We start from the raw sequence: 23042 nt of genomic DNA on the forward strand, positions 1-23042 counted from the left end.
CTTGAGGGAGTTTCATTAAATCCATTTAATTTGCAACTCAGTCCAGTGGGTAGGCAGACATCTCAACTGATACTCATTGTATTAAATTCCAAGAAGTATCCCAACAATGGTGCAATATGTCAATCCTACACATGAATTTTACTTGCAAAAAGATGTCCTGAAATGCCTCTGAGTTCTCGAGAGTTTGTAATGCATTGGATCCAACCAGTCAACGTGCACTCTGTCCTGTGCTCCCTTAACGTCCTCTTACTCCCTTTCCAGTAAATACTATCTCTCTCCAATTTGTCACACTACTCAGGAGATGTCTGAGAATAATTTAGAATAAAAGGATGACATTCACTTTATATCCTTTGGAAATAAAAGTCCTGAGTCAGTTGCATGAGCTCTCCTGCAAGCCAACCACCAGGCAATGCAGTTGCTGACAAAGGAGTAATTGGCTTTGAATACCTAAATAACATCTCTCTGAAAATTCTGTCCTTAATTCCATCCTTAGTAAGGGTGTAATTCATGAAGCCATGTGCTTATGAAACCAAATTTAACACAAACATTAGCAAGCACACAATCATTTAAGAAGATGGACTTGGCCCCCACATCCTGAATGTAGCCACTCCTTGCTGTCCAGGGGTGAGAAAATGCTCATTAAGTTGCAACAGTGACCCAACCTGTTCCAAGGAGCATATCACAGAACTGAAATGAGTTAAAATGATGAGTTAGGGTACGTGATCTATCTTCCTACTAATACAAGTTTGTTCTTGTAAAACCTTTTAGATTTGGAGAAACTAAAGCAACCTGGACCTCACTCTCTTGGGGCCCTACTCTCAGAAATGCTATCAGTAACATCCATCTTCTATCCACAGACAGAAAGGTCACTAATTTGATTATACCTATACATTCATTTTCAAGAATGCTAATTACTGGAGTGACCTCCACCTTTCATTAACTTTTCTAGTCCTATTAGGCAAAACATTAGAGTTTATAGGAACTCAGAATAATTCAGGGTCTTTGTTTTGTCTTTTGCATTTTCATTGTATAATTTTCCCTCTAACAGCCCAACAGTTTTAAAATCAACAGAGATAATACCTCCTGTTTCTGAAATGGATTTCTGTACAGATGAGGTAAGAGATAGGTTTCCGTCTCCTAAGAAAATGTACTAACCCTATCTGTCTTGCAGCACTATCCTAGCTGGAAATCTGTTATTTCTAAGGAAAAAAAAAATCTCTTGCTCCCTTGTGTGCTGCCTTTATTTCCCATCTGCTTTGAATTATTAGGAAGGCTGTAAATCTGTGATTTACAGTAATTCCAGGTGGGGTTTTTTTGTGGTTTGTTTTATGAAAGCGTCTAATTAAGAAATGGAAATATCAGACCTGTAAAGCCAAGAGTTCTAATGCTGTTATTGCAAAGTACTTCATTTGTCCAAAACTATGTCCAACTAACAGCTGAGTTGCCTCCTTTTTTTTTTTTATTGAATGTATCTCAGCCAAGAAAGGTTGTGGATTCTAATGTTTAGCCAGCTTATCATTCCTCAGGAAGGTTTAGACAATACTCAGGAAATAAGATTGGGAAGCTCATTTAAAAAAAACCAACCAGAAAAATATCTGTAAGACAGATATCCCTCAACAGTACATTCCATTACTTTTTCTATAATAGTAAGGGCAGCCCAGGAAATCACACACTTCAGTAATCAGTAACAAAAGCAACTCAGCCATGCCTGATCCCTGGTGAAGGGGCAAGCAACAGATGTATGAACCCTCCTCTACAGACTTCTATCTTATCTCCTTTTGGTCACATCTACAAAAGCTTGAAATATCTTTAATTACATTCTAAGAAATGCCTTCACCTTAAATCTAAACATTAACACAGAAGAAGCATTTAGAAAATCAACACAGTAGCAAGGACAATGCAAACAATGCAGTAGCAAAGCCACTATGTATGCACAACCACAACTGTCATTCAATATACTATCCACTAGTGTTTGTTCACAAAAGGCATTAACAAGAAAGCCACGTGGCAAGCTATCCCACAGTATTTTCCAATGGTTTAAAAGTCATTTGTCTCCACAAAATGTAATTTAACTAGCATATACTAGGGAATCTGGCTTTTATTTTAAATGGCTGAACTACAGGGCTTTGTTTGCAAGACCAGCATTACCCGAGGGAGGAAAACTCAGTTCTCAAATCTCAACTTATCTTGGTTTTAGTGTTTTAAGAATGATTATAGTTGTTCCAGTTTCCCTTTCAGCAGCGCCTCGGCAGCCACAGGTAAGCTGTCACCAGTCACTTGCATGCATAAGCTCAAATCTTATAGAAAGATCCTTTTGAGAGCAGCAAAGGGCAGCAACTGAACTGATCAATCCATAGGGAAGGACCTAACAGCCAAGCTCAGCCTCTTTGCCCTGCATGCAAAGCACCTGAAGAGGAGGCTTGTGCTTGGTTTACCTCTGAGGCCACAGTGACCTAATTAGTGATCTGAATTGTTGATGTGATAATGACAATTAGATGGAGCCATTAAAAAATATAATTGCCATACTGGGTTTTTTTAAATATGTAGTAAGTTTCAGTTAATTTTAATTACATGAAAAGTACAAAGTATCTGAGTTAATGCTTGTGAAGCCTAAGAATTTCTTTAATGGACCAATTTTCATTCATTTATTTATAGATCTTCTGAAACAGGATTCTGTTCTCAAAATTGCTGTCAGTTTGGATGACTGTGCTGTAACATTCACAAACAAGTTTTATCTTTGCTATAGGTGCCAAATATCATTTAGTCTAAATTGTAAGGAGTAGTAAGTTGAAGCACCTGCTCATCTCTGTCCCCTTTATTAAAACAAATGCCCATTAAGTGTCCTTTCCTCACATCTTTGCCCTAATCACCACATAACAATAATGATGGTACATGAAGATACTGTACTGTACTAATTACCTATGTATATCTTTGTGCAGAACAGCGCTGTACAACATACTCTAATGCTTCTTGCTCACCTGCATGTTATCATTCTTAAAAGTTACTGTTTTATGAATACTTATATAAACCAAACCACTGGTTAATAAAGCAGTAATGACTGTTTCCATCTGTAACAGCTAAGCACAACAGATACATTCCTATGACAAGAACCTTATGTTTCAATGAGTTGTAGCAGCATCACTTAATGATTGCAGCAGGATATTGGGAATTGCTGAATTATAGTTGCAGCTCCGACTTTGTAAGGCCTCAAGCAAGTCATTGAAGTGCTGCAATTTGTGCAATGAAAAAACAAAATACAAGACCCCAAATTAGTGGATGTTTATGCAGTGGGGTGTTTTTTTAAATGCTTGCCTTGATCTTTGTGTTTCTCTTGAACTGTGTACACAAGTCTAATGATGCATCTTTAGTACCTTCTTGGCATTCTGCAGGGATTGGTTAATGACTGCACAGCTCTTTGAAGATGTTCAGGCTATTCTATTTTTAATTAATGTTTGCAAGCTACTTTGAGCTACTCTGATGAAAGCACTTAAACAAGTACAAAATTTCAGGTGGTTATTAGTCCAGCATGCCAAGAGGCAAGACAAGGAAGTAAAGTGAGACTGTGGGAGAAAGGAAACAGCTCCATTTATCAGGCACCTGGGATATGGAGGTAAATAATACTGAAATTAAAAAACATTTAAAAATCATGAGACAAACATATTGTTCTGAGAAATGGCAGGCTCCCAATACATGTTCTGCCTAGAAGTGTTTCCTGGAAATTCTGAGATGTATTTTCAAGAAGTGTCCGTTATTATAGTTTTGTAAACAGCTCTGGTGGTTCATTCTAGCTGAGGATTTGTTTTACATGTTGACAACAGACTATTCTTATCTCCTCCCTCCTTGACCAACTTACTCCTGGGACACAGAAGCGGTAGGCAAATCCACAGTGTCTTGTTTGTAAGAGTTGTTGATTAGATTCTCATTAAAATCAGTAGCAAAACTCTTTGAGCTCAATTTAATTCAAGAAAAATCATCAATTCTGTGATAGCAGCTAGATGGCAATACTGGGATTTCACAAGATTTGTAATGATGTGAGTGAGTGGCACACAATTTGATGGGAGTTCTGTTCATTCTGATCTCTTGCAAGATAAAGCTCATAGTGCTCTGTTTTGTCTCACTCTTGCTTAGTGGCTGATAATGGCTAAAAACAAAAGGAGTTTGGGAGCTGCTTTGAAGTTTGCAGGAAATCCTGATATAAAAAGAAAGTGGAGCCATTGGGGAGTAAAGTGTATCTTTTAATAACAGAATGGGAGTGTTTTGGCTTGGGTACTCTCAGTCGTCTAACTGGCAGAGTGCTGCCACACCTCGATTGATCCAGTGTTTCTGTGGCTTGTCTGAAGGGAGTTCAATTGAGAGAACGTAGTTGGTTGAGTGGCCAGTAGTGGATAAGACACCTCTTCTTGCGCTTGTCTTGTATACAGGGCATGAGTAAATGTTCCTATGAAGAAATTTGGAACTTTCTCCAGGTTTCAGCCAAATTATGGGCAAAGAATCATAAAGGATTTTTGGAAGTGATTCTCCAATTACCAAGGATTCTCTATCCCATCGTGCACCTTCCAAAAAAAGGCCTCTCACATAAGCCCCATCTTCTGGTATTCTCTCCATTGTGTGCTCCTCTTTCATCACCTAGAATGATTAAATCATTGATTTTACTTTGATCCAGAGTATGTTAAATCTCCTAAGTGATAGTCTGAAATGGCTTCTTTAAATGAAATTTCTTTCCATTTGCAAATTCTACTCCTTGCTGCCTCAAAACGTGTCTCAAGCTGTTCAAGAAACACTACATTTCTCTGCATTGCCTTACCTCAAATTCAAACCCAATATGGTCAATGGGGATGGTGTATTTTCTGGCATAGTTTTGTAAAACACCAGTCAAAAATGACTGAGTGAAGAAGAATCCTGAAAGCCAAAAGACTGTGGGTGGCCCATTGATGACCCAATCCTGAATGTGGGGAGAAAAAACAAATGTAGGAAAAAATAGGTTAGTGGCTTCACTGTGCCAATTCACCAGAACAGAGACGTCTTTTCAGATGCACCCAAACAACACAATGAGTGCTAAACTTTGATAGGACCCTCTGGACACTACCATTAGTTCTATATTTTTCAGAGACAACACACTACAGAAGTCAGGTTTTTATGATGATGAGGAAAACAATCACACATTCTGAAACAAACAGAACTCACTGCTATAGAAATTTCAGAAAGTAGCGTAAGCATATTTTGGTAAGTCTAGATAGTAACAGAAAAAAATGATTGAATTTGGACACTTTTATCAATATAAGCTCTTTGACAGTCTTGTAAATGTCAATCTCCTAACATGAAAAATGGCCAAATTTTCTTACATGGTATCTTTACCAGTTGCTGTGACGACACTCACAAGAGGCAACACATCAGATACCAGTAAAGGAAATCATTCCAGTATAAAGATGCCAGACAAGGAGATCTTGGGCCAGTATTTCTGTTGGATATCACAAGGACATCGGAAAACCAAGGCATGGGAAGCGTGTACCCCCAGTACTCTGATTCAGCAAACAGGAACCTACTGCTTATAGAAATCTTTCTAGCTTTTTTCTCCCAACTTGTATAGGGTTCCACTACATCTCAGTGCCTTGGCTATTTAAGTTGCATCTGAAATTTTAAGAAATGCAAAGAGAGCACTAAGAATACAAGGTAAATAATGGAAAGGTTGGTAAAGAACAGAATTTCTTGTTCAAAAAGTGTGTGGAAGTGCTGTCACTTATTAAACTTCCAAGAGATTTGCAGTCAGGTATATAAACTGTAATAGTGCCTAATATACACTGTTTTTTCTAAAGCATTCTTACACCTGCCTCTGTGTCCTTATGACATCATTATGACATCAATGCAAAGTAAAACATATCTTCTAGAAATGGAAGTATGGAAAGTACTAAATGCAGCACTGGATTGACACCAAAGGGTTATACTCCCAACTCACACTGCTGAGCCATTGCTCAGCTAATTTCAATGCTGTCAATGCAGTGCATATTTGGTCATGAGTACATACAAGTAGCTCACAATCTGGAGCTGTAAGGACAACACTGATACACACTTCACCCATTGAACTTTCAACTATCGAGTCCTTAGATCTGTCAAACTGATTTTAGCATACCTGGAAGAAGATCAAGCGGCAGAGGAGATCGGACACATAACTTCCCAGAGGCTTCAGTGATGGATAGGATTTGGCAGCCCACATTGATGGTACTTTTCCCATTAGCATGCTGTTGAAAACATCTTCAAGTTCAGATGACATCAACACCTGGCCTTTAATGGCTTTGCCTAAATTAATGAGGCTGCTCCGAACAACTTCTGTAAGCCTTCAGATAAAATAAAGGAATTGTCACCTCATTATTTCCTTCATATTATTTACTATCTGCCAAAAGATCTGTGAATCCAACGTGAATGATGGGCCAATCAAAGATGGCAAATGTCCTGTCAGAAATTCCTTATCTCACCTGAAGTTAGCAAAACTCTTACTTAACTTCAGAAAAGCAAACAAAGAAAAACAGAGAGAAATGAAAATAGTAGAAATTCCCATTCTAAACCAGTGAAATCAAGTGACAAGAGCTTTGAAGACTGTAACATTAATTAACATGGTGTGCTGTCAATACTGGGGCCTGGGGATGACTTAAAAACAATTAAATAGGCTGCCTTTCCTCAACACAACAAACTCAAACCTGATTTAAGTTCATACTCCAAGAACATAGGCGCTATTTTTATATTCAGGTATTCAGCTGCAGCTTTCAAATCTTTTTAAAAGGTTCATCCAAAGCAGAATCTATCATGTTAAGAACAATTTATTGTGAAAGGCTTATAACTCTTTAAGGCTTGTGAGTGGCTAGCACCGATGAATGCATATTTCAGTATTAATAGTACTACACAAAACACCGAGCCATACCTGTTAAATCGAATTAGTTCTTGCCTAAGAACTGTATTCATGGACTCTTCATAAAGTACTGGGTATAATTTCATGACCTCCTCAACATCAAAGCCACTTGGCAATTTGGATAGGATGTCTTGTGCCAAATCTTCAACAGTTTCCTGAAATCACAAGTTTACAGTGAATGAGGAATTCCTCTTTTTTCACCTATTTTTATTCAATAAATTCCACGAAACACTATAGATCTTCTATTTTATCTCTATTTACATAGGCATTTTTGTCTTACTTGCTCTTACTGTCTTTGTACATCACCCTGTCTGTCTCTGCACATGTCTGCTTGCTCCTTTTCCCTTCTCAATCATTTTAAATGTCTTTTAATTTGCAAAAAGGTTTCAGGTAACTTCTAAGGAAACAAGCAGCAGAACAGACAAGCATAATCCTGCTACTGCCACAATAAAGGAGGAGAAAAATCATGCAACGTGGCAAAAATGACAGGCATCATTTTCATGAAGACATCAGAGAATACAATCACTAGACAACCTCACAGGAAATAAGGCTCCATCAATCCCACTTCTCAGGAATCTACTTGTGAGTAAATATGTCCAATCTGAGGGGCCTGAAAAGTGATTTGTCTGTGTCTCAAAGGGACATGGATTTGGCCTAACCTGCCAGGACAGGTTGAAGGAAAGAAATTCCCAGCATTTTCATAACCAGGTCCCATGGAGTGGTAGATGACAGAGAGGTTCATGTCCACACAAGTCAAACACAGTCACGTGTTTGGGACTGCAGAAACTGAAGCAGCCAATGGGAAGTGAAAAATCATATCTCAAAACCCAAGAATTCAATGCATAAGAACAGCCTGGAAGTGCCATTAGTAGCACAGACTTCACCAGGATGGCAACTTCTGCCCCTAATGGGCTTATATTGCTTGCCTCATGGCCAAATGACTTGATATCATTTCCTGGCACTCTGGAGTCTGTCTCCTGGGAGAATGGCACAAGGAGATCATACAACCACTGCTGCATGAAGTCAGGCCAGTGCACAAACCTTTGTAGAATTTGTAGACTGGCATGAACTGTCACACTTTGAAATTGCCTAGAGATGGATGTGATTTGAGGTGCTTTACCAACTGTGATTGTTAACTGTGCTTTAACTACAATTCAAGACTGAAGGAAAGCACTTCACTGTTATTTTAAAACACAAAATGGGAAAGAAACATTCAAACTGCACTTCTACTCAGCCAGGTGGGTTGTGTGGTATTAACCTATTTGAATTCAAAGCCATTAGGCTATCTTCCATCTTTACAGGTTCTTCTGTGCCAAATCTGTCTGCTTTTCTACAGGGACATTCACATCTACTCCCAGTGCCACAGTGATGTGACAAGAGGTGTTGGGTTACTCTGAGTCCTAGGGCATGACAGGAAAGGACACCTGTTCTAAGACTGCAAGTTGATCTTTCTTCCCCAGTTACCTGAGGGGACTTGCCACCTCCCCCTGCTTCTCTAGGCAAAGTCAGGAGCACTCCACAGAACAGTTGGTTTGTCTCCTGGTTATCCTTGGTGATGTCTGCATTTTCATGAAGTCCAAACACTTCAGGGTGTGCTGTAATTGGCAAACTTCGTATGTATTCAATGTAAGACTGTTAAAGAAACCAGAAATCAGGCAATGCTTTATATTCATAAATGATCAGTAAACCCTACTTGGACAGAAACTTGCTGTTTACAATCAAGCACATCGGTTCCCAGTTAAATTCATCAAGGACTTGACTCAGTCCACAAAGATAAGTAAAAAAGTCTGAAATGATTCAAACACTCACTGAGGAGTTGTTTTTTCACACTCATGTAAGAAGCAAGAGAAAGGAAGTGAGAGGAATGTACATTAGAAATAGACAAGGACTGCTGGTTGGAGTCACAGGAGAAGGTAACGTGCTGTATCACCCCTACAGATGCAGGCTGCACAAATAGGTGGGATTTGAGTACATTTCTTATCTCTCTGCAGTTATTGGAAGGGAAAAGCGGGATGAAAATTGAGTAGATGAAAGCCATTGTACTCCTCATCCAAATCGCTGCTTTCAAAGCAAAAGAAGTTGCAAGAAGGTACAGAAGTACCCTCTAAAGTCCTGAAGCCTGACCCCCATTAGCTTTCTAGGACTGTACTGGAAACCTGCACAGGGTTGGCTGTTTGCATCAACAAACATCAGAATATTAACTGATCACTACATCTCCATTAGGGTGTGTTAGATAAAGTGTATGTGTACTTTACATCTAGACTTTACAAGTTCCAGATTCATACTTCATATATAAGATACATTCTGATATTATGTTTTTGTTTTCTGTTTGTTGTAGTCAGCATATCCAAGTACAGTGAGATAAGGTTTTCTCAATAACTCAGACTGAATCTACATCTGCTATCTTCTCACCTCATATGGACCATGTGGTGGTATGTAGTAGTCATCTCCAGCTGACAGCTTATACTTGTCCTGCTGGATGTCCTTGCTATAGACTATGGAAAGAAGGGACAGGAGAAGACGCCTGTCTTTATCATCTGTTACTCTGCCTCCATAGTTACATTCCCCTGGGGAAGGACAAAGAAAACCAGGATGAAAAACTGAAAGTTCATAAACAAATATAAATTCTTTTGCAATAATGTATAGCTCAAATAGGTTGAAATTGGAAAGCCCCAGATCTGCAAAGGTCCTGTATTTCAATTGATTCAATGGAAATTAGGCACATTAACACCTTTGGAACTATGGGCCAGATTTGTGTGTCTCGATGATGAAAGGTTTAAGGAACAGTATGAGTTGGTCTGGGAAACTGCTACTCATGCCATAGGAAATAATCTCATGTTCTAAATGACAGCTCTTTTGCTTGGAATTCTCATAAGAATTTTTAGAACTCTCAAAATCCAAACTGTGCTACAGACCTGATCCTTGTCTTCTTTTCATGCAAATTTCACCTGATTATCTATGTATACAGTAGAAAATAAGGAACCACAAACATGCAATACTCCTGTGCAGAAGGGCTTGGAGAGATTTAATTAATGGGTAAGCAATGAGGGGAGGTTTACACTGATATAAAGTACATAAAGCAGCACACAGTCATCATTTTAATCTTGGCTCTCAAAATAATTTTTCATAAAGATAACAAAAATCAGGAATAATCTTTGTAATATGACAAAAAGAGGTGCTAAGAAGCAGGTTTTTTTCTGGAGAAAAAAGACTGAATAGCCACAGCAACAAAGTGAGCAACAAAGCAGGGCCACACCTGCTCCTTCAGACTGATGAGTATTATCACATCCTCTGGTAAACTGCCAGTGCTTACAGTGTCAGGATCACATTGATCAGCTGAGGTGTAACAGAGGTCATTGATGTTTTTAGTTAACATATATGAAACAAAGACCAGGAGGTTTGATGGACCAATAGCAATTCTAGCTATACATGAGCCAAGATAGCAATGACATCTGAGGGTTGGGGATCCAACTTGTCTTTATGTGGAAGGCCAAGAAAATAAACCAGAATGGAAACCACTTAATTTGTCAAGAATGCATCAGTTTATCACTGTACCAGCTGAAAGTGCCTGGTAATGTCAACACATGTTAGAGGGTATAATGCTTGTACCTGTTAGGTATGTCAGAGCTTCAAATGGGATTTCCTCATATTCATTCAGAAACATCTGGATCTGTCGCATACTGATTCTGAGGTCAGATTCATTGAACTCATATGGAATATTCCAACCTGTTCAATTCAGAAATGATAGACAGGGCAATGGTGCAGTGCACTGGGAATCATGGTTGGGAAATTATGGCATTGGTCCTATACTTCTACTGCAGAGCTGAAGATAACAGCTGCCAGTACCTAGAAGCAGCCTTGCAGTTTATTCACCGCGCAGTTTATTGCATAAGAGACAATACAGCTCCATAACAATATTGTATCCTAAGGCATTATTACCATCATTCTAGATAATTAAAACATAAACACAGGCATTTTGGCATCACACACTCCTGAAAAATTATATTTTACTTTAAACAGAACACAGACACACTATTTTCAGCTAATCTGTTGCAATCAGGAGATGATGAGAACATGGATTGATTTTAATATTTAATCAGTCTGCCCATCTATTAATGCTGTTTCTATACAACATTCAGAGTAATAGTACAATAAAAAACCCCAAACAACAGACAGGAGCACACTCTAGATAAGAGAATCCTTCAGAAAATCTGTACCATAGAGCAAACCAAAAAATAGAGCTGTTGCTGCAGCTATCCTTCTTCCCCCAGACAGCTGGTCACTGCAAGCAGTACATGTTGCTTTTGAAAATGACCTCTTTGTCAATTACAAAAAATATATTTTCAGTTTAAAGCAATGAATGAGCATCTTTATACCAGCAGTCTAGTGTTTATTTCAGCAGCTGCCTATTAAAATCAGGACAGTGGCTTTCAATCAAAATATAGCATTTCATAACAGTAACCTGTTATGACAAAGACAGCTGAGAACTTCATCTACACCAGTGAGGAGCACAAGCTTTATTTAGTTATCTATAATTCCACACATTTCTACATTCTATATAGAAATTCTGTATAGTTTTCTAAATATTTCAAGAATATAGAAAGGGCTGAAGCACAAATCTTACCAACACAAATCTATTGCTGTGTTATGAGCAACACTGCACACATTTGTTCATACCAAGTAAACATATGCAGTAACTTTGGTTAAAAACACTATGCACATTAACAATAAAAGCAGAATTGAAGAAGACACATCTTTAATTACAGAAATTTGCAATGGAACTGGATTTTATGGTTAGCAAGAACTAAAGTCATAAATTCATAATTGAGTAAGCTATAATTTAATGTAACTACAGTATAATATAGTTACTTGGAAAACTGGTACTTTCTAGTCCTTCCTCAGGGTAATGCTTTTAGTAGCTTCAAGAGCAGTTTTGCCTGCAAATAACGGCTTTTAAACTTTATTATTTTCTGTGCAATACAAATTGCACTCTTGTAATATTGCTAACAACAAATACTGCCTTCTTACAGAAAGGCTCCAATACCACATTTCAAAACTGCTAATCATTTTGAAACAACCTGCAAAATAACTTACCCAGTGGGCCAAAGTTTCTCCTTTCCTGCACAATAGCATGGAAAAAGCAAAGGCCAAACAGCAGTTTTTGCCACATTTCTGGCTTTTGGCAACTGCTAAAGAACACAGGGTCGGAGATGGGGTCATTAAGGTACGACTGAAGAAGGTTCACTCTAACTCCTTTTGGAGGCTCGTTTGTCATTTTGATGCCATTCTGGAGGATACTGACAGGAAACTTTTCTGATGGATAACTAGTTAACCATAACCTGAAAAGAATGTTAAAAAGCACATTATCAAAAAATTCTCAATATTGATAAATCCTCACTATTGATAAATCAACAATATTGATTAACTCTCAATATTGAACTGCAGAAGAGTAAGTTTTATTACTAGCTTAACCATAACTCCATTAACATGCCTGGACATGTTCCTGTGCAACCTGATCTAGGTGGACCTGCTTTGGCAGGGGGCTTGGACTAGATGATCACTAAAGGTCCCTTCCAACCCCTACCATTCTATGATTCTATGAAAATGTAGGTATAAGGTAGATTACATTGAGGCATAAAATAGATTATATTGACAGGTAGAAAAGATGACATCCTAATTCACTGCACATGAAAGATAGGAGTATAACCCCCACTTGTTCACACAAAATTAATTTCATTTCTTTTTACCAATGTCTTCAGCAAACAAGAAATGCTCCCATTAACAAGAGCACAATATTAAAACTCCTACCTGAAATTATCATTGGTATTCTCAGGCACCATAACTTCCTCACAGATTTTTTCCAAAGCAGGCATCCAGCTAGTTGCAAGATGGCAGTTTTGTAGCACTACCCAGGTTCCATTAGTAGTAGCCTGATAAATCATTTTCGCTGCTATTGGGCCCTGGCCCTGTCCAAGTGAAATAGTTTGAATGCTTGTGCCTCCCATGCCAATGTCATCAGCAAATTTTAGCAAACCTATGATGACAAGTTTCATACGTGCAAACAAAGTCTATTAGAAAGTAGCTCTATGTTCATCATTTTTATAATGCAAAAAGTAATTGAAGGGGCAAAAGTCAACAAAAAAATCACCACCACAAGCCAGAAAGATGTAGTAAATGTTGTATCATTGTGTTTCTGAGGCATACACTAAAATTTAGGTGTATAAAGTAAAACCAGAAGTACCCAAACAGAAAACTATCCTGGTTAGATGCCTGTCCTCTCCTTTAACTCTGAGTGCTCAGTCTCAGCCTGCTCTAGAGCTCTCCTCTCTCTCTGTTTGTAGGGGGATGAGCTGTACATTGGATCTTTAGATCTAGTTAAAAATAACCCTCCAACTTTGCCATCAAACCAGCACCTCCTGGAAATACATGCTTAAGGCAAGGCTCCATATTACAATTCTTTTGGCAGAAAAACAGGTTTAAAAATAATCTGGGTGGTTATTTTTTTAAAGGACATTTAACAGATGTGGTTTTAAGTGTGGTCATATACACCATTTAATTAGTAACTGCAGGGGAGGAAACTTTCTGGAGGAGGGGTTGCAACAAAGACTGGGGCAAGTCTCAAACACCCACTGAAAGAATTGTAACTCAAGCTTAAATTATTAACTGGTCTGGATGTTACAAGATGTTTGATTCGTAAATTGCTGCTCAGAGATCTAGACATTTCATCAGCACTACATTCATTCCACCCTCTAGCAATTTTACTTTCCCTGTTTATAAATGGACAGATGCAAATGTTTGATATTCCATCATTGTTGTATTGTACTTTAACGACACTTCAAAGATTGAATTAAGGGGCTTGTGCTATTATCAGTTTAGTCACACTCTGTGACATTTAACCAGATGAAAAAAGGGTTCTTTAAATACTAATCTCACCTGCCATAGGATCAGCACCTGGTGATAATACAAAAATCAACGGGGTACAGCAATTTGAGTCACTGTAACTTCTTCCAAGATCAAAAGTAGGTGGTTCAATAAACGTTCTTCCCATGTTTTTCACAATGAACTCCTGCACTGCCGGAATAACTTTGTCAGGTCTCAAACATCTGAGAATGACCATGCGATGTAACCCCACCAGTGTGCTCCACCTGTCTGGGAAGGCCTCTTCATGGGGTCTTACAGAGTCATATATTAGTTTCCACTTTGAAAAATTGTCTCTTACATGTTCCATTAGTCCTTGGAGGTTTGTCAGACTAGATGCACGTACGAGTTCAGCCCATGATTTGTCAGATAGCCAATCTGGAGCTGGATTGGGGTGAGGATTATCAAGAGCAACACCTCCAGTCAGCAGGAAACGCCACACCTCATCATCTATTTGGTCCTTTCCCTTCATAATGCCTACAGTCAGAAGCAAGGAGAATAACAGCTTGTCCTTTTCAAACAATGAACGACAGACATTGTTATAGATGCTTATTGTGAAATGCTCAGTTATATTTTTAATTCTCTCTTCTAGATCTTCACTCTTTTTGCTTTTAGCAATAGATTGAACATACAAGTTAATGAACCAAATTAATGAATACTGGTACATAGGTTCAATGTTTGCCAGGTCAGAGATGCAGAAGAAGACAACAGCTGAGTGAACGGCAACTGGCTTATACCCCATTCGAGTAGAATCAATTTGCATCTCAGTTGCAGAGGAAATCTTTTGCTTTTCAGAGATTTCTTCAGATAACTCTTTGGATGAGGACAAAATATTAATCGCTGTTTCATCTTCTAAGATGTTTCCTTCTGAATGAGAAAGGATCTCCAGGATTTTATCTTCTATTTCCTTTAGTTGTTTCTTGTTGGCTGCACTTTCTATGATCAGTTTATTTTTCTTTTCTTCTAGCTCAGGCTTTTCTTCTGCAGCTACAATTCCAAGAAGTTGATCCTGAAGACCCAAAGGTGTAATCATGAAGTTGAGCAGACAAACTTTCACAGCCACTTCAGGAAGATAATGAGGATTTCTTAAGCGGGTTGTTATGTAAAACCTGAAATCTCTGGAATATTCAATTATATTTTCCCCTAATTTCATGTATTCTACTCCTTGTTGTTTGAAAGTTAGCTTTAACAAAATGGGTTCTATGAAAGCATCTAGTTCTTCACCAATATCTTCTAGCAGAACTGGTGTTCCAAGCTGAATAGCATTTTCTAACGTCCTCACATAATGCGTGTCAGATAATTTGATAACTGACAGCCTGTTAGTTTTCTCCATATTTTTTACCCACTTGTTAGCTTGCCTTTGAGGATCTATCATTAAAGCCCACCTTCTTGAGTTAGAAACAATTACACCATTGTCAATGGAAAAAGAATCAACCGGCAATCCAGCAATCTGCCACGCACGGATTTTGACCGGATCCCCTAATGTATTACTTAAGCTGAAATCACTGGAGCACGGTATGTTTTTTTCCTTGCACAGGACCTGCCACTGCTTTTGACATTTTAGACGGTAATCTACAGTAAAGGCTCCCAAATAAGCCACAGTTCCTGATGATAATAATACATCTCCTATAAGGTCTATGTACTGGATTCCCAATAATCGTGCAGCTTCCGTCCACCGATCTTTCTCTCCGCCCAGGCCACTGATTAACTGTTCAGCTCTCACAAGCTTTTGCGAGCAAAGTTCAATATTATTTTCTAATTCTCTTTTCCGGTCGTTCATGCTTTCAAATTCATCATTCAAAGCTTGGAGACGATCAACCACCTCCTTCAGTTCTGCTTGTTTTGTTTCCAGCTTCTGCATCTGCACGCTCAGTAATCCCTCTGCTTCTCTCAGGCGTTCGCGCTTTGGGGCAACCACTTTTGCAACTCGGTCGTACACCTCCATAGCTCGCACCCACTTGCACAGTCCTTCACAGGCAGATGAGACATTTTTGATGACACTAGGCTGAAAATCTGGATGATCAATAAACTTCTCTCTAATTCTCTTCATTACAGCAGGAGGAATGTTGTCCTTGTCGTATGTCTTTAAGCTCTCGAGGAATTTCAGATCTCCAAGTATTTTTCTAGATGGGCCCCAATAGTCTTCTATCATTTTACCTATATTGCAAATAATACTAAAATCAGGCTTAAATGCATGTTCAAACTGAAAAAAAAATACTTGAAACATAATATGAAGGATTAACATTAATGATTTTTCAACAGAATTTTACTATGCAACCACTGTTAATTAGTTTGGGAAGATCATTACCTAAGGAAATTCAGATACGAATTTCAGCATTGTTAACCTATGTCATCTTTATTAATTACACATTAATTCTAAATCAGCCAAGCGAAATAAGGGGAACAAATTACTATACAGTCTTTATTAGCATAGTTTATTAGATAAATCAGTTACTATTAGCTCGTTAGAGTAATTATCTGTGGCAGAGTTCTAGCTAGAATTCTATCTCCCAGCATAACTGATAAAGTTTGGTGTTGGGGATTAAAGTGGAAAGTCCAGGTGGAATGGTGCACAGCACACCTCCAGCTCCCAGAGTCCCTCCAGCCAAGGCAATTTCAAGATTGGGTCAAAGCAAGTTGAAGAGACACTTTGTGCTGGTGACTGGGATAATATTTACAAAGTTTGTACAACAGTGTCAAACAAGGGCAGTATGTTACAATAGCCAAAGGAGCTCTTAGCTGTTCGGTGTAGTTATAAGTCATTGCTAGCAAAATGCACATGGCTGCATTCATGCCAGAAGCACTCTGTACTTCACAAATACAACAGTATCTCAAGCATTCTCAAGGCAAGGTGAACAAATGCCACATCATTACCACTGCCACTTGGATCAGGCTTTCTCTCTGGTTTAGTTCCCCTCATGACACAGATACTCTCCATGACAAGCTTAACAGGACCAGGTGGATTCTGCATGGCTTTCACAAGTGAGATGTCTGAAGGATTCAGGGTATCAAGAGCTGCAAGTGCTGCCTCCAAAGCTGGCATGGCCTCAGCAAGGTCACCTTCACATTCATCCTGTTAAGACATTGAGCAGAAGCCTGTAAATCTTCATACAATACCAGGTCTGCAACCTGATCATCCCACTACAGCACAGCTTCAGAGAACCTTTTCTGCTTGCAAGTACCTAAGAAAAAGACTCTTCACAACATTGTGTTTCTTGGAGGAAAAACGACTTTCACAATTTGTCTGCACAGTTTAAAAAGGGAAGGTTTGTAAAGAAATTAATAACTTCCATAAGCTGAACTCATAGCTGAAAAAGACAGACAAGCTTTCAAGATCAAAGTCAGACAAGAAGAATTCAAATACAGGTTAGACAGGGTTTCTCTTAGTTAAATCTTCCAGTGCTCATCAGGTTAAAAATATATTCTGTGTATCTTAAATTCTTTATCATGTACCCAAATCTCAATAATTATCTATCACTGACATTTCCAACTAGTTACAAAAAAAATGCTGAGGAATCCTGCAGCTCCCCATGAGGAATTCTGTGCTACAGATGGGTGGCCATGGCAAGTATCTCTTAGGTTACACCTAACAGCGCTCTGTGCAGTGCCACGCCAGATGACCTCAGTTAACTGTAAACAACCTGTGTTTGTGCCTGGAAGCTCATCACTCAATCTGTTGAGAATAAGAATATATTAGTATAGAAATAAAGGCTATACAGGTTTTGGGATGTGAATTAGAAAGGGAAGCTATGTGGTACTGTGAGATACAGTGATACTCCCAACAGCCAAAATTCACTGTTTGTATTAGGCACACATCATTCATCATCTCTTGCAACTTTGTTACTTTGAGAGCTTGGATTTTACCATTAACAAGTTATCTTAACTCCCATTTACTTGGAAAAGCTCAGAACCCATCATGCTTCAGCTCAAGCCCTTGTACTCTACCTTAATAGCTTTAGCAACAGCTGCTGCTTCATTAGCCTCTTTTTCATCTGCTGACACTAGTTCCTTCTTTGCATCTACCTCAGTTGTTTCCTTTTCAATCTGGATCATCATTTTTTCTGTTTCTGCAGAAGTCTGAATCAGTTCAGGCTGAAGGGCTGTCAGTTCCTTCTGCATCTCTGCAACCTGATCAACAGGACAGCAAATCAAGAAAAAAATGTAAGTATTGAGTGCATTTCACCTCTCGATGTGTTAGGAATTAAAATGAGAGACACAATATTCATACACTCTAAAAAGGGACATTTGAGATTAATAATTATTAAAATAGTTCTCTAGCTTTTTTTTATTAAGAGCTGTTTTATGTAATTGAAGAGGGTTTTTTTAATCATCCATGCAATACACTTGCTTTTTTATGATCCACTTAATTTCACTAATGAGACATAAATTGATTAATTGTATTTTTTTCTTCATGGTCAGTTTTCAGTTTAAGGAACTCCAAAATAATCCTTCATTGCACAGGTGGAAAATAAAACCCAAAAAAACCTTGGAAGGAAACACAGAGCTAGTGAGAGCAATATGGCTGAAAACCAGATATTCTTCTTCATCCAGCCAGTGTCTGGAATCCTCTTTATCTTGCATCTTGGAAAGTTAACATAGGTTGAAAAAAGGAGGTTATTCACCTAGAACTTGATCAGTTTTCCTACTGGAAATCTACTCAGGAATTAATGTTTATTGTTGTCTTACAACATTCTTCAACTTCTCCCTTAGGTAATGGGTTCTAGGATGCTGAGGCATGGATTCTCCATATCAGGCTTTGACAAAATAATGGAACTTGTAAGGTTTATTCCTTCAACATTTAATGGATGCCATCAATTTCATTTAGCTTTCTATTAAGTGCTGTTTCTATTATTATCCAAACACCAATCTAACTTTTCCTAATGGCTTTCTATAGAAAATGATCAATAGCATCACAAATATAGCAAAGAAGGAATTGAATAAGTTTTCTTTTTAAAGGTTTTAATCAGTTTATACAGACTCCAATCTAAAGTATGGCACATATTCAGTGTTTTCACCTGGAACTTACTTGTGAAGATGCAAAGTCAAGTTTTTGAAGTCCCATAAGATAACGAGTTCTCATCATGTCAACTTCTTGCCTTTTTCTGTTCAGCAGAGTCTTGAACGTAAGAATTAACTCCAGGTATGAAGTTGGTGTCACATAATTGTGTCTTCGCAGTGTAGTGTAATAGCTGATGGACAGCTCTCTCACACTTTCTTGGAAATATTTGCACATTGACACAACCCTAGAAAAAAATTGTCCACATTACTATGTCTTCATGTAAATGATGAGGAAATTAACCTAAGCTTACGGAATTATGTTAGTGAAGGCAGAATGGCTTTTTGATTGTAAAAAATATTAGACTCCTTTTGAAGAGTAGCCTGAAACATGAGATACATGCATCTAGGTATCTTTGATATCTTTGACCTGCACTGCAATCCCAGAGGTGGCTTAGCTTTGTCAATTTACAAGGGCGGTTTCATGATCAAGTATTTTGGGAGGGGAACAAGCATTTGCTTCATATGCTTCTTGATAGATAAACTCATACTCTTTTCTAATATCATCTTCAAGTTCAACGTCCTCCAAAAACTTGTTAGCAACCATTTCCAAAGCATCTGTAGGCCAGGTTTGGAACCAATCAATGGTGCAGCAGTTTATCAGTGAAGGGAACATCCGTAATCGATTTCGAAATGCATCTCCAATAGGACTCATGGCTGGAAAAAAAAAATCCCAGTTGTTACCTAAGTTTGCCTGCAATTAGTAAGCAAGAAAAAGAACTAAGCTTAAGAAAAGCTATTCTAAGAATTAACACATTGTATACAGACCTAAGACAATATGCAAATTTTTCTTCACCCTCTCAATAAAGAAATTGTACATAGCAAGGGGAGTGGCTTCAATTTTCCTGTTCTCCATCCTTGCTGCACCTTGCATTTTCTCAACAATGTCAGCTTTCTCATCTGTTGCAAAGATATTAGGCACATCACCAGTGTTTAAAAGCATGTTGATATCTTCCACAAATGCTTCATCCTTTATTTGATTATCACAGAACAAAAAGGACACATTCTTGTTATCGACACCTGCTTTCAGCATGACTCGTTTAACATCATCTTTCCATTCGTTGATTCCATAAGACCTCTTAATTTCAATTTGAAAGAGTTCAAAGCCATTCATGTAGGTGGCAAGCTTGGTAGCACTTTGTCGACCACTTCCACCAACCCCCACCAACAACAGGTGTCCATTATCCTGTTTCAGTACCCTGCATATCCTTGAGATATGCTCAATAGCAAACTTGAACATGACTAAGGACATGGGTGCTTTGCTGATATTGTTGTATTCCTCAAGGTAGTATTCCATGACTGTTGTTAGTTGGTGTAAGTCTGTGATTTCATCATACACTTTTATATTACTGTCAGGCTTCAAATAGTCTCCAAAGAACAGGCTGCGAATGTCATCATCAGAGATTTCTCCAGTAGGTGAGAGATGACTCAGTACCTAGGGAAAATACAAAAAAAGTCAAACTCTTAGAAAACTACTTTCCTTAAAGTCATAGAATCACAGAATGGTAGGGCTTGGAAGGGACCTTTAGAGATCATCTAGTCTAACCCCCTTAACCAAAGCAGATCCACTTAGATCAAGTCACACAGGAACACATCCAGGTGGGTTTTGAAGACCTCCAGAGAAGGAGCCTCCACACCCTCCCTGGGCAGTCTGTGCCAGGGCTACCTCACTTCACACTGAGATAGGATTTCCTTATGCTTAAACAGAACTTTTTGTGTTCCAGCTTCTTTCCATTACCCCTTGCTGGATACAACGAAGTGCTGCCCCAACCTCCTGACATCCACCATTGAGATATTTGTAAATATGAATGAGAACCCCTCCCAGTCTCCTCATTACTATGTAGATAAGAACTATTATAATACTGTGGGAAGCACTGTTTTCCAGCTATTCTAGTTATTACCTTAGTCTGGGGAAAAAAGCCACATACACACACACACACAAACACCTAAATGGGGAATATGCTGTAGGATGACATGCAAGTTTTCACAAATGCATACTTCAGAGAGATTTTTGCTGTTAAATATAGGATAAGTTCCCAAAGTTGTGAAAAGTACCCACTAATTCCATTGGCTCATTCAAATACTACCTTAAGCAAAAGCACAGAAAATATTGTGTAAGACATTTATTCCATATAGTCCTCTGAACCAATATAGAGTCCTTTTGAAGTTATGAATCGTTCTGATGTGAAATAATTTGTCTTGACTACCTAGAATACTCAATACTGAATAAAAGACTATTCATCATTTTTAAATGCACTGACATAAATCATTCAAAATGTGTCCAATACTAATGTAATCTCAATGTTTTAAGTATTTCTGAAAATGCATCAGTCTCATTCTTGGTCCCAGCACATTACCCAAAAATACCTTATTAAAGCTCTGCTTGAAGCTATTTGATGTGGTCTCTTGTACCATCTGAAAGAAAACCTTCCTGTCCTCCTCATCAACTAAGCGATCATAGAAAACTCGGTAAATCTCATGAATCCAAAGTCTGATCAACTTATCTCCATCCTGAAAATGTAAATACAAGAAAATAGGCAAACGTAGCTCAGACAGGATTTGTTGAAAAACAAAAAGATAGAAATGTCCATCTGGATCCTGTTATATCTTGTACTAAACTCAGTGGGAATCTTTCCATTCCAAGCCACACGTCACATGGCTCAGCATGTGCTAATTTAACTGACTTCCCCACTTAGTTACCATCTTATCCTTCCTGCCAATACAAACTGGGACACTAATGTCAAAGTGTTTTTCTCTATAAAGTCTCCTCACCTTTCCAATGTAAAGTAAAGAATAAAACTTACAAAGACATGGCTCACGGGCTCTAACCCAAGCCCTGCTCAACTGTTCCTGGCTAGGTTTTCACCTGAATAGCTTGTAGCTGTTTTGTTCTGTTTCTGTGCCAAAAACATTTCTCCAACAGAAATAAACTTTTAACACTCATTTAACCTGACATTTTGGTGAACATGGATCAAAAAGGCAGAAGGATGAGAGCCATATACATCTATCAGTATTCATTTGCGGTTTGTGACAACAGGCAAAATCATTCAGTCCTGTTCATTGCTGAGCTTGCCATTTGTAAAAGACAGATGCTGGTCTTTTCCCATACTTGTTTCTTTTGTGTATTTAGTTTGCAAGTTCAAGAGAAGTGATTGTTTGACTTGATGTAGAGGCCTTGACAGATTGGCTAACTGTAACATATGTAAAGAGTATTAGCAAAAATGACAGTTATCTCCTTCAGAAATAGACAGAAAGTAAATAATACGAGTTGAAACCTTGTGAGTCTACTGAAATCACAATTCATGTATTTTGAGGTGTTTACTTACTGGTATTATAAAAATAATTCACTTTTTCTTTACTCTTTCTTTTCATTTGCTGTTCTTTCTTACAGCAACATAACTAAACTACAACTTACCTGCAAATGAGTGTTTGGACAGAGGAGCACTCCTTTAATAACCCTGGAAAAGTCCCGTAGATTAAAGACGTAGTGGGATTTTGAAGGAGTTGGGAGAAAATTATCAACAGCCATTTTATAAATCACCATTGTTGCTTGGACCATCACCTTACCCAGCCTTAAGAAAGAAAAGAGATGCAGTTTTAACTTCTGCAGATAAATTGCAAGGGGAAAGATGACAAAGGTGTTATGGGATATATATCACATTACCTTAGAAATGTAGGCTCAAAGCCATTGCTGAAGTGCCAGTCAGTAACTGCAGTAAAAATCTTGGTTAGTATGTCATCATCAAAAGCACAGATGGATACAACATTCAAGTGCCGTGTGAAGCGTCCTGTAATACACAAAAAAAAAGATGCAGAAAGATTTGGGAACATGCAGACAGTTTTCCACTTTTCAGCTAACATATTCTGGGACTGGCTGTCGCTCAAACAATGACTTTTCAACCTGGCTTCAGCTCCACGATTTTGTTTCTGGCAAATTGCTGCCTCAGCAATGATGCAAAACAAATATAAAATGGTTTATGTTTTATATCACTTAGAACAATTGGGTTTAATATGGTAAACATGAATCTCCATTCTAACAAGGGCACTATCACCCAGCTTTCACCTGACATTAGGCCTGTTGATTGTGATAGCACACAGTAAAACTTTTCAAAATTATATCTCTTGTTACCAGCTTTCATCTGAAAAAATCAATCCATACACTGGTACA

At 38.2% G+C, this 23042-nt stretch overlaps 1 protein-coding gene across 1 annotated transcript in view; it reads right to left on the reverse strand.

Moving 5' to 3' along the window:
- Positions 1–4254: 4254 nt before the first annotated feature.
- Positions 4255–23042, reverse strand: part of DNAH3 (dynein axonemal heavy chain 3) — a 61899-nt gene continuing 43111 nt past the window's right edge. Inside the window, exons 43-60 of the mRNA XM_061991999.1 lie at positions 22539–22662; positions 22290–22446; positions 21242–21385; positions 19643–20309; positions 19366–19531; positions 18846–19062; positions 17765–17947; positions 16694–16892; positions 13835–15976; positions 12710–12935; positions 11996–12240; positions 10511–10627; positions 9314–9468; positions 8366–8533; positions 6914–7056; positions 6128–6332; positions 4805–4942; positions 4255–4626 (exon numbers count right to left, since the gene is read on the reverse strand). Of these exons, the coding sequence (XP_061847983.1) occupies positions 4273–4626; positions 4805–4942; positions 6128–6332; positions 6914–7056; positions 8366–8533; positions 9314–9468; positions 10511–10627; positions 11996–12240; positions 12710–12935; positions 13835–15976; positions 16694–16892; positions 17765–17947; positions 18846–19062; positions 19366–19531; positions 19643–20309; positions 21242–21385; positions 22290–22446; positions 22539–22662 (5750 nt within the window). The 3' untranslated portion in view covers positions 4255–4272. The remainder of the gene's footprint in view (positions 4627–4804; positions 4943–6127; positions 6333–6913; positions 7057–8365; positions 8534–9313; positions 9469–10510; positions 10628–11995; positions 12241–12709; positions 12936–13834; positions 15977–16693; positions 16893–17764; positions 17948–18845; positions 19063–19365; positions 19532–19642; positions 20310–21241; positions 21386–22289; positions 22447–22538; positions 22663–23042) is intronic.

The sequence above is a fragment of the Colius striatus genome, chromosome 3, assembly GCF_028858725.1.
Source record: "Colius striatus isolate bColStr4 chromosome 3, bColStr4.1.hap1, whole genome shotgun sequence".
NCBI lineage: Eukaryota > Metazoa > Chordata > Aves > Coliiformes > Coliidae > Colius > Colius striatus.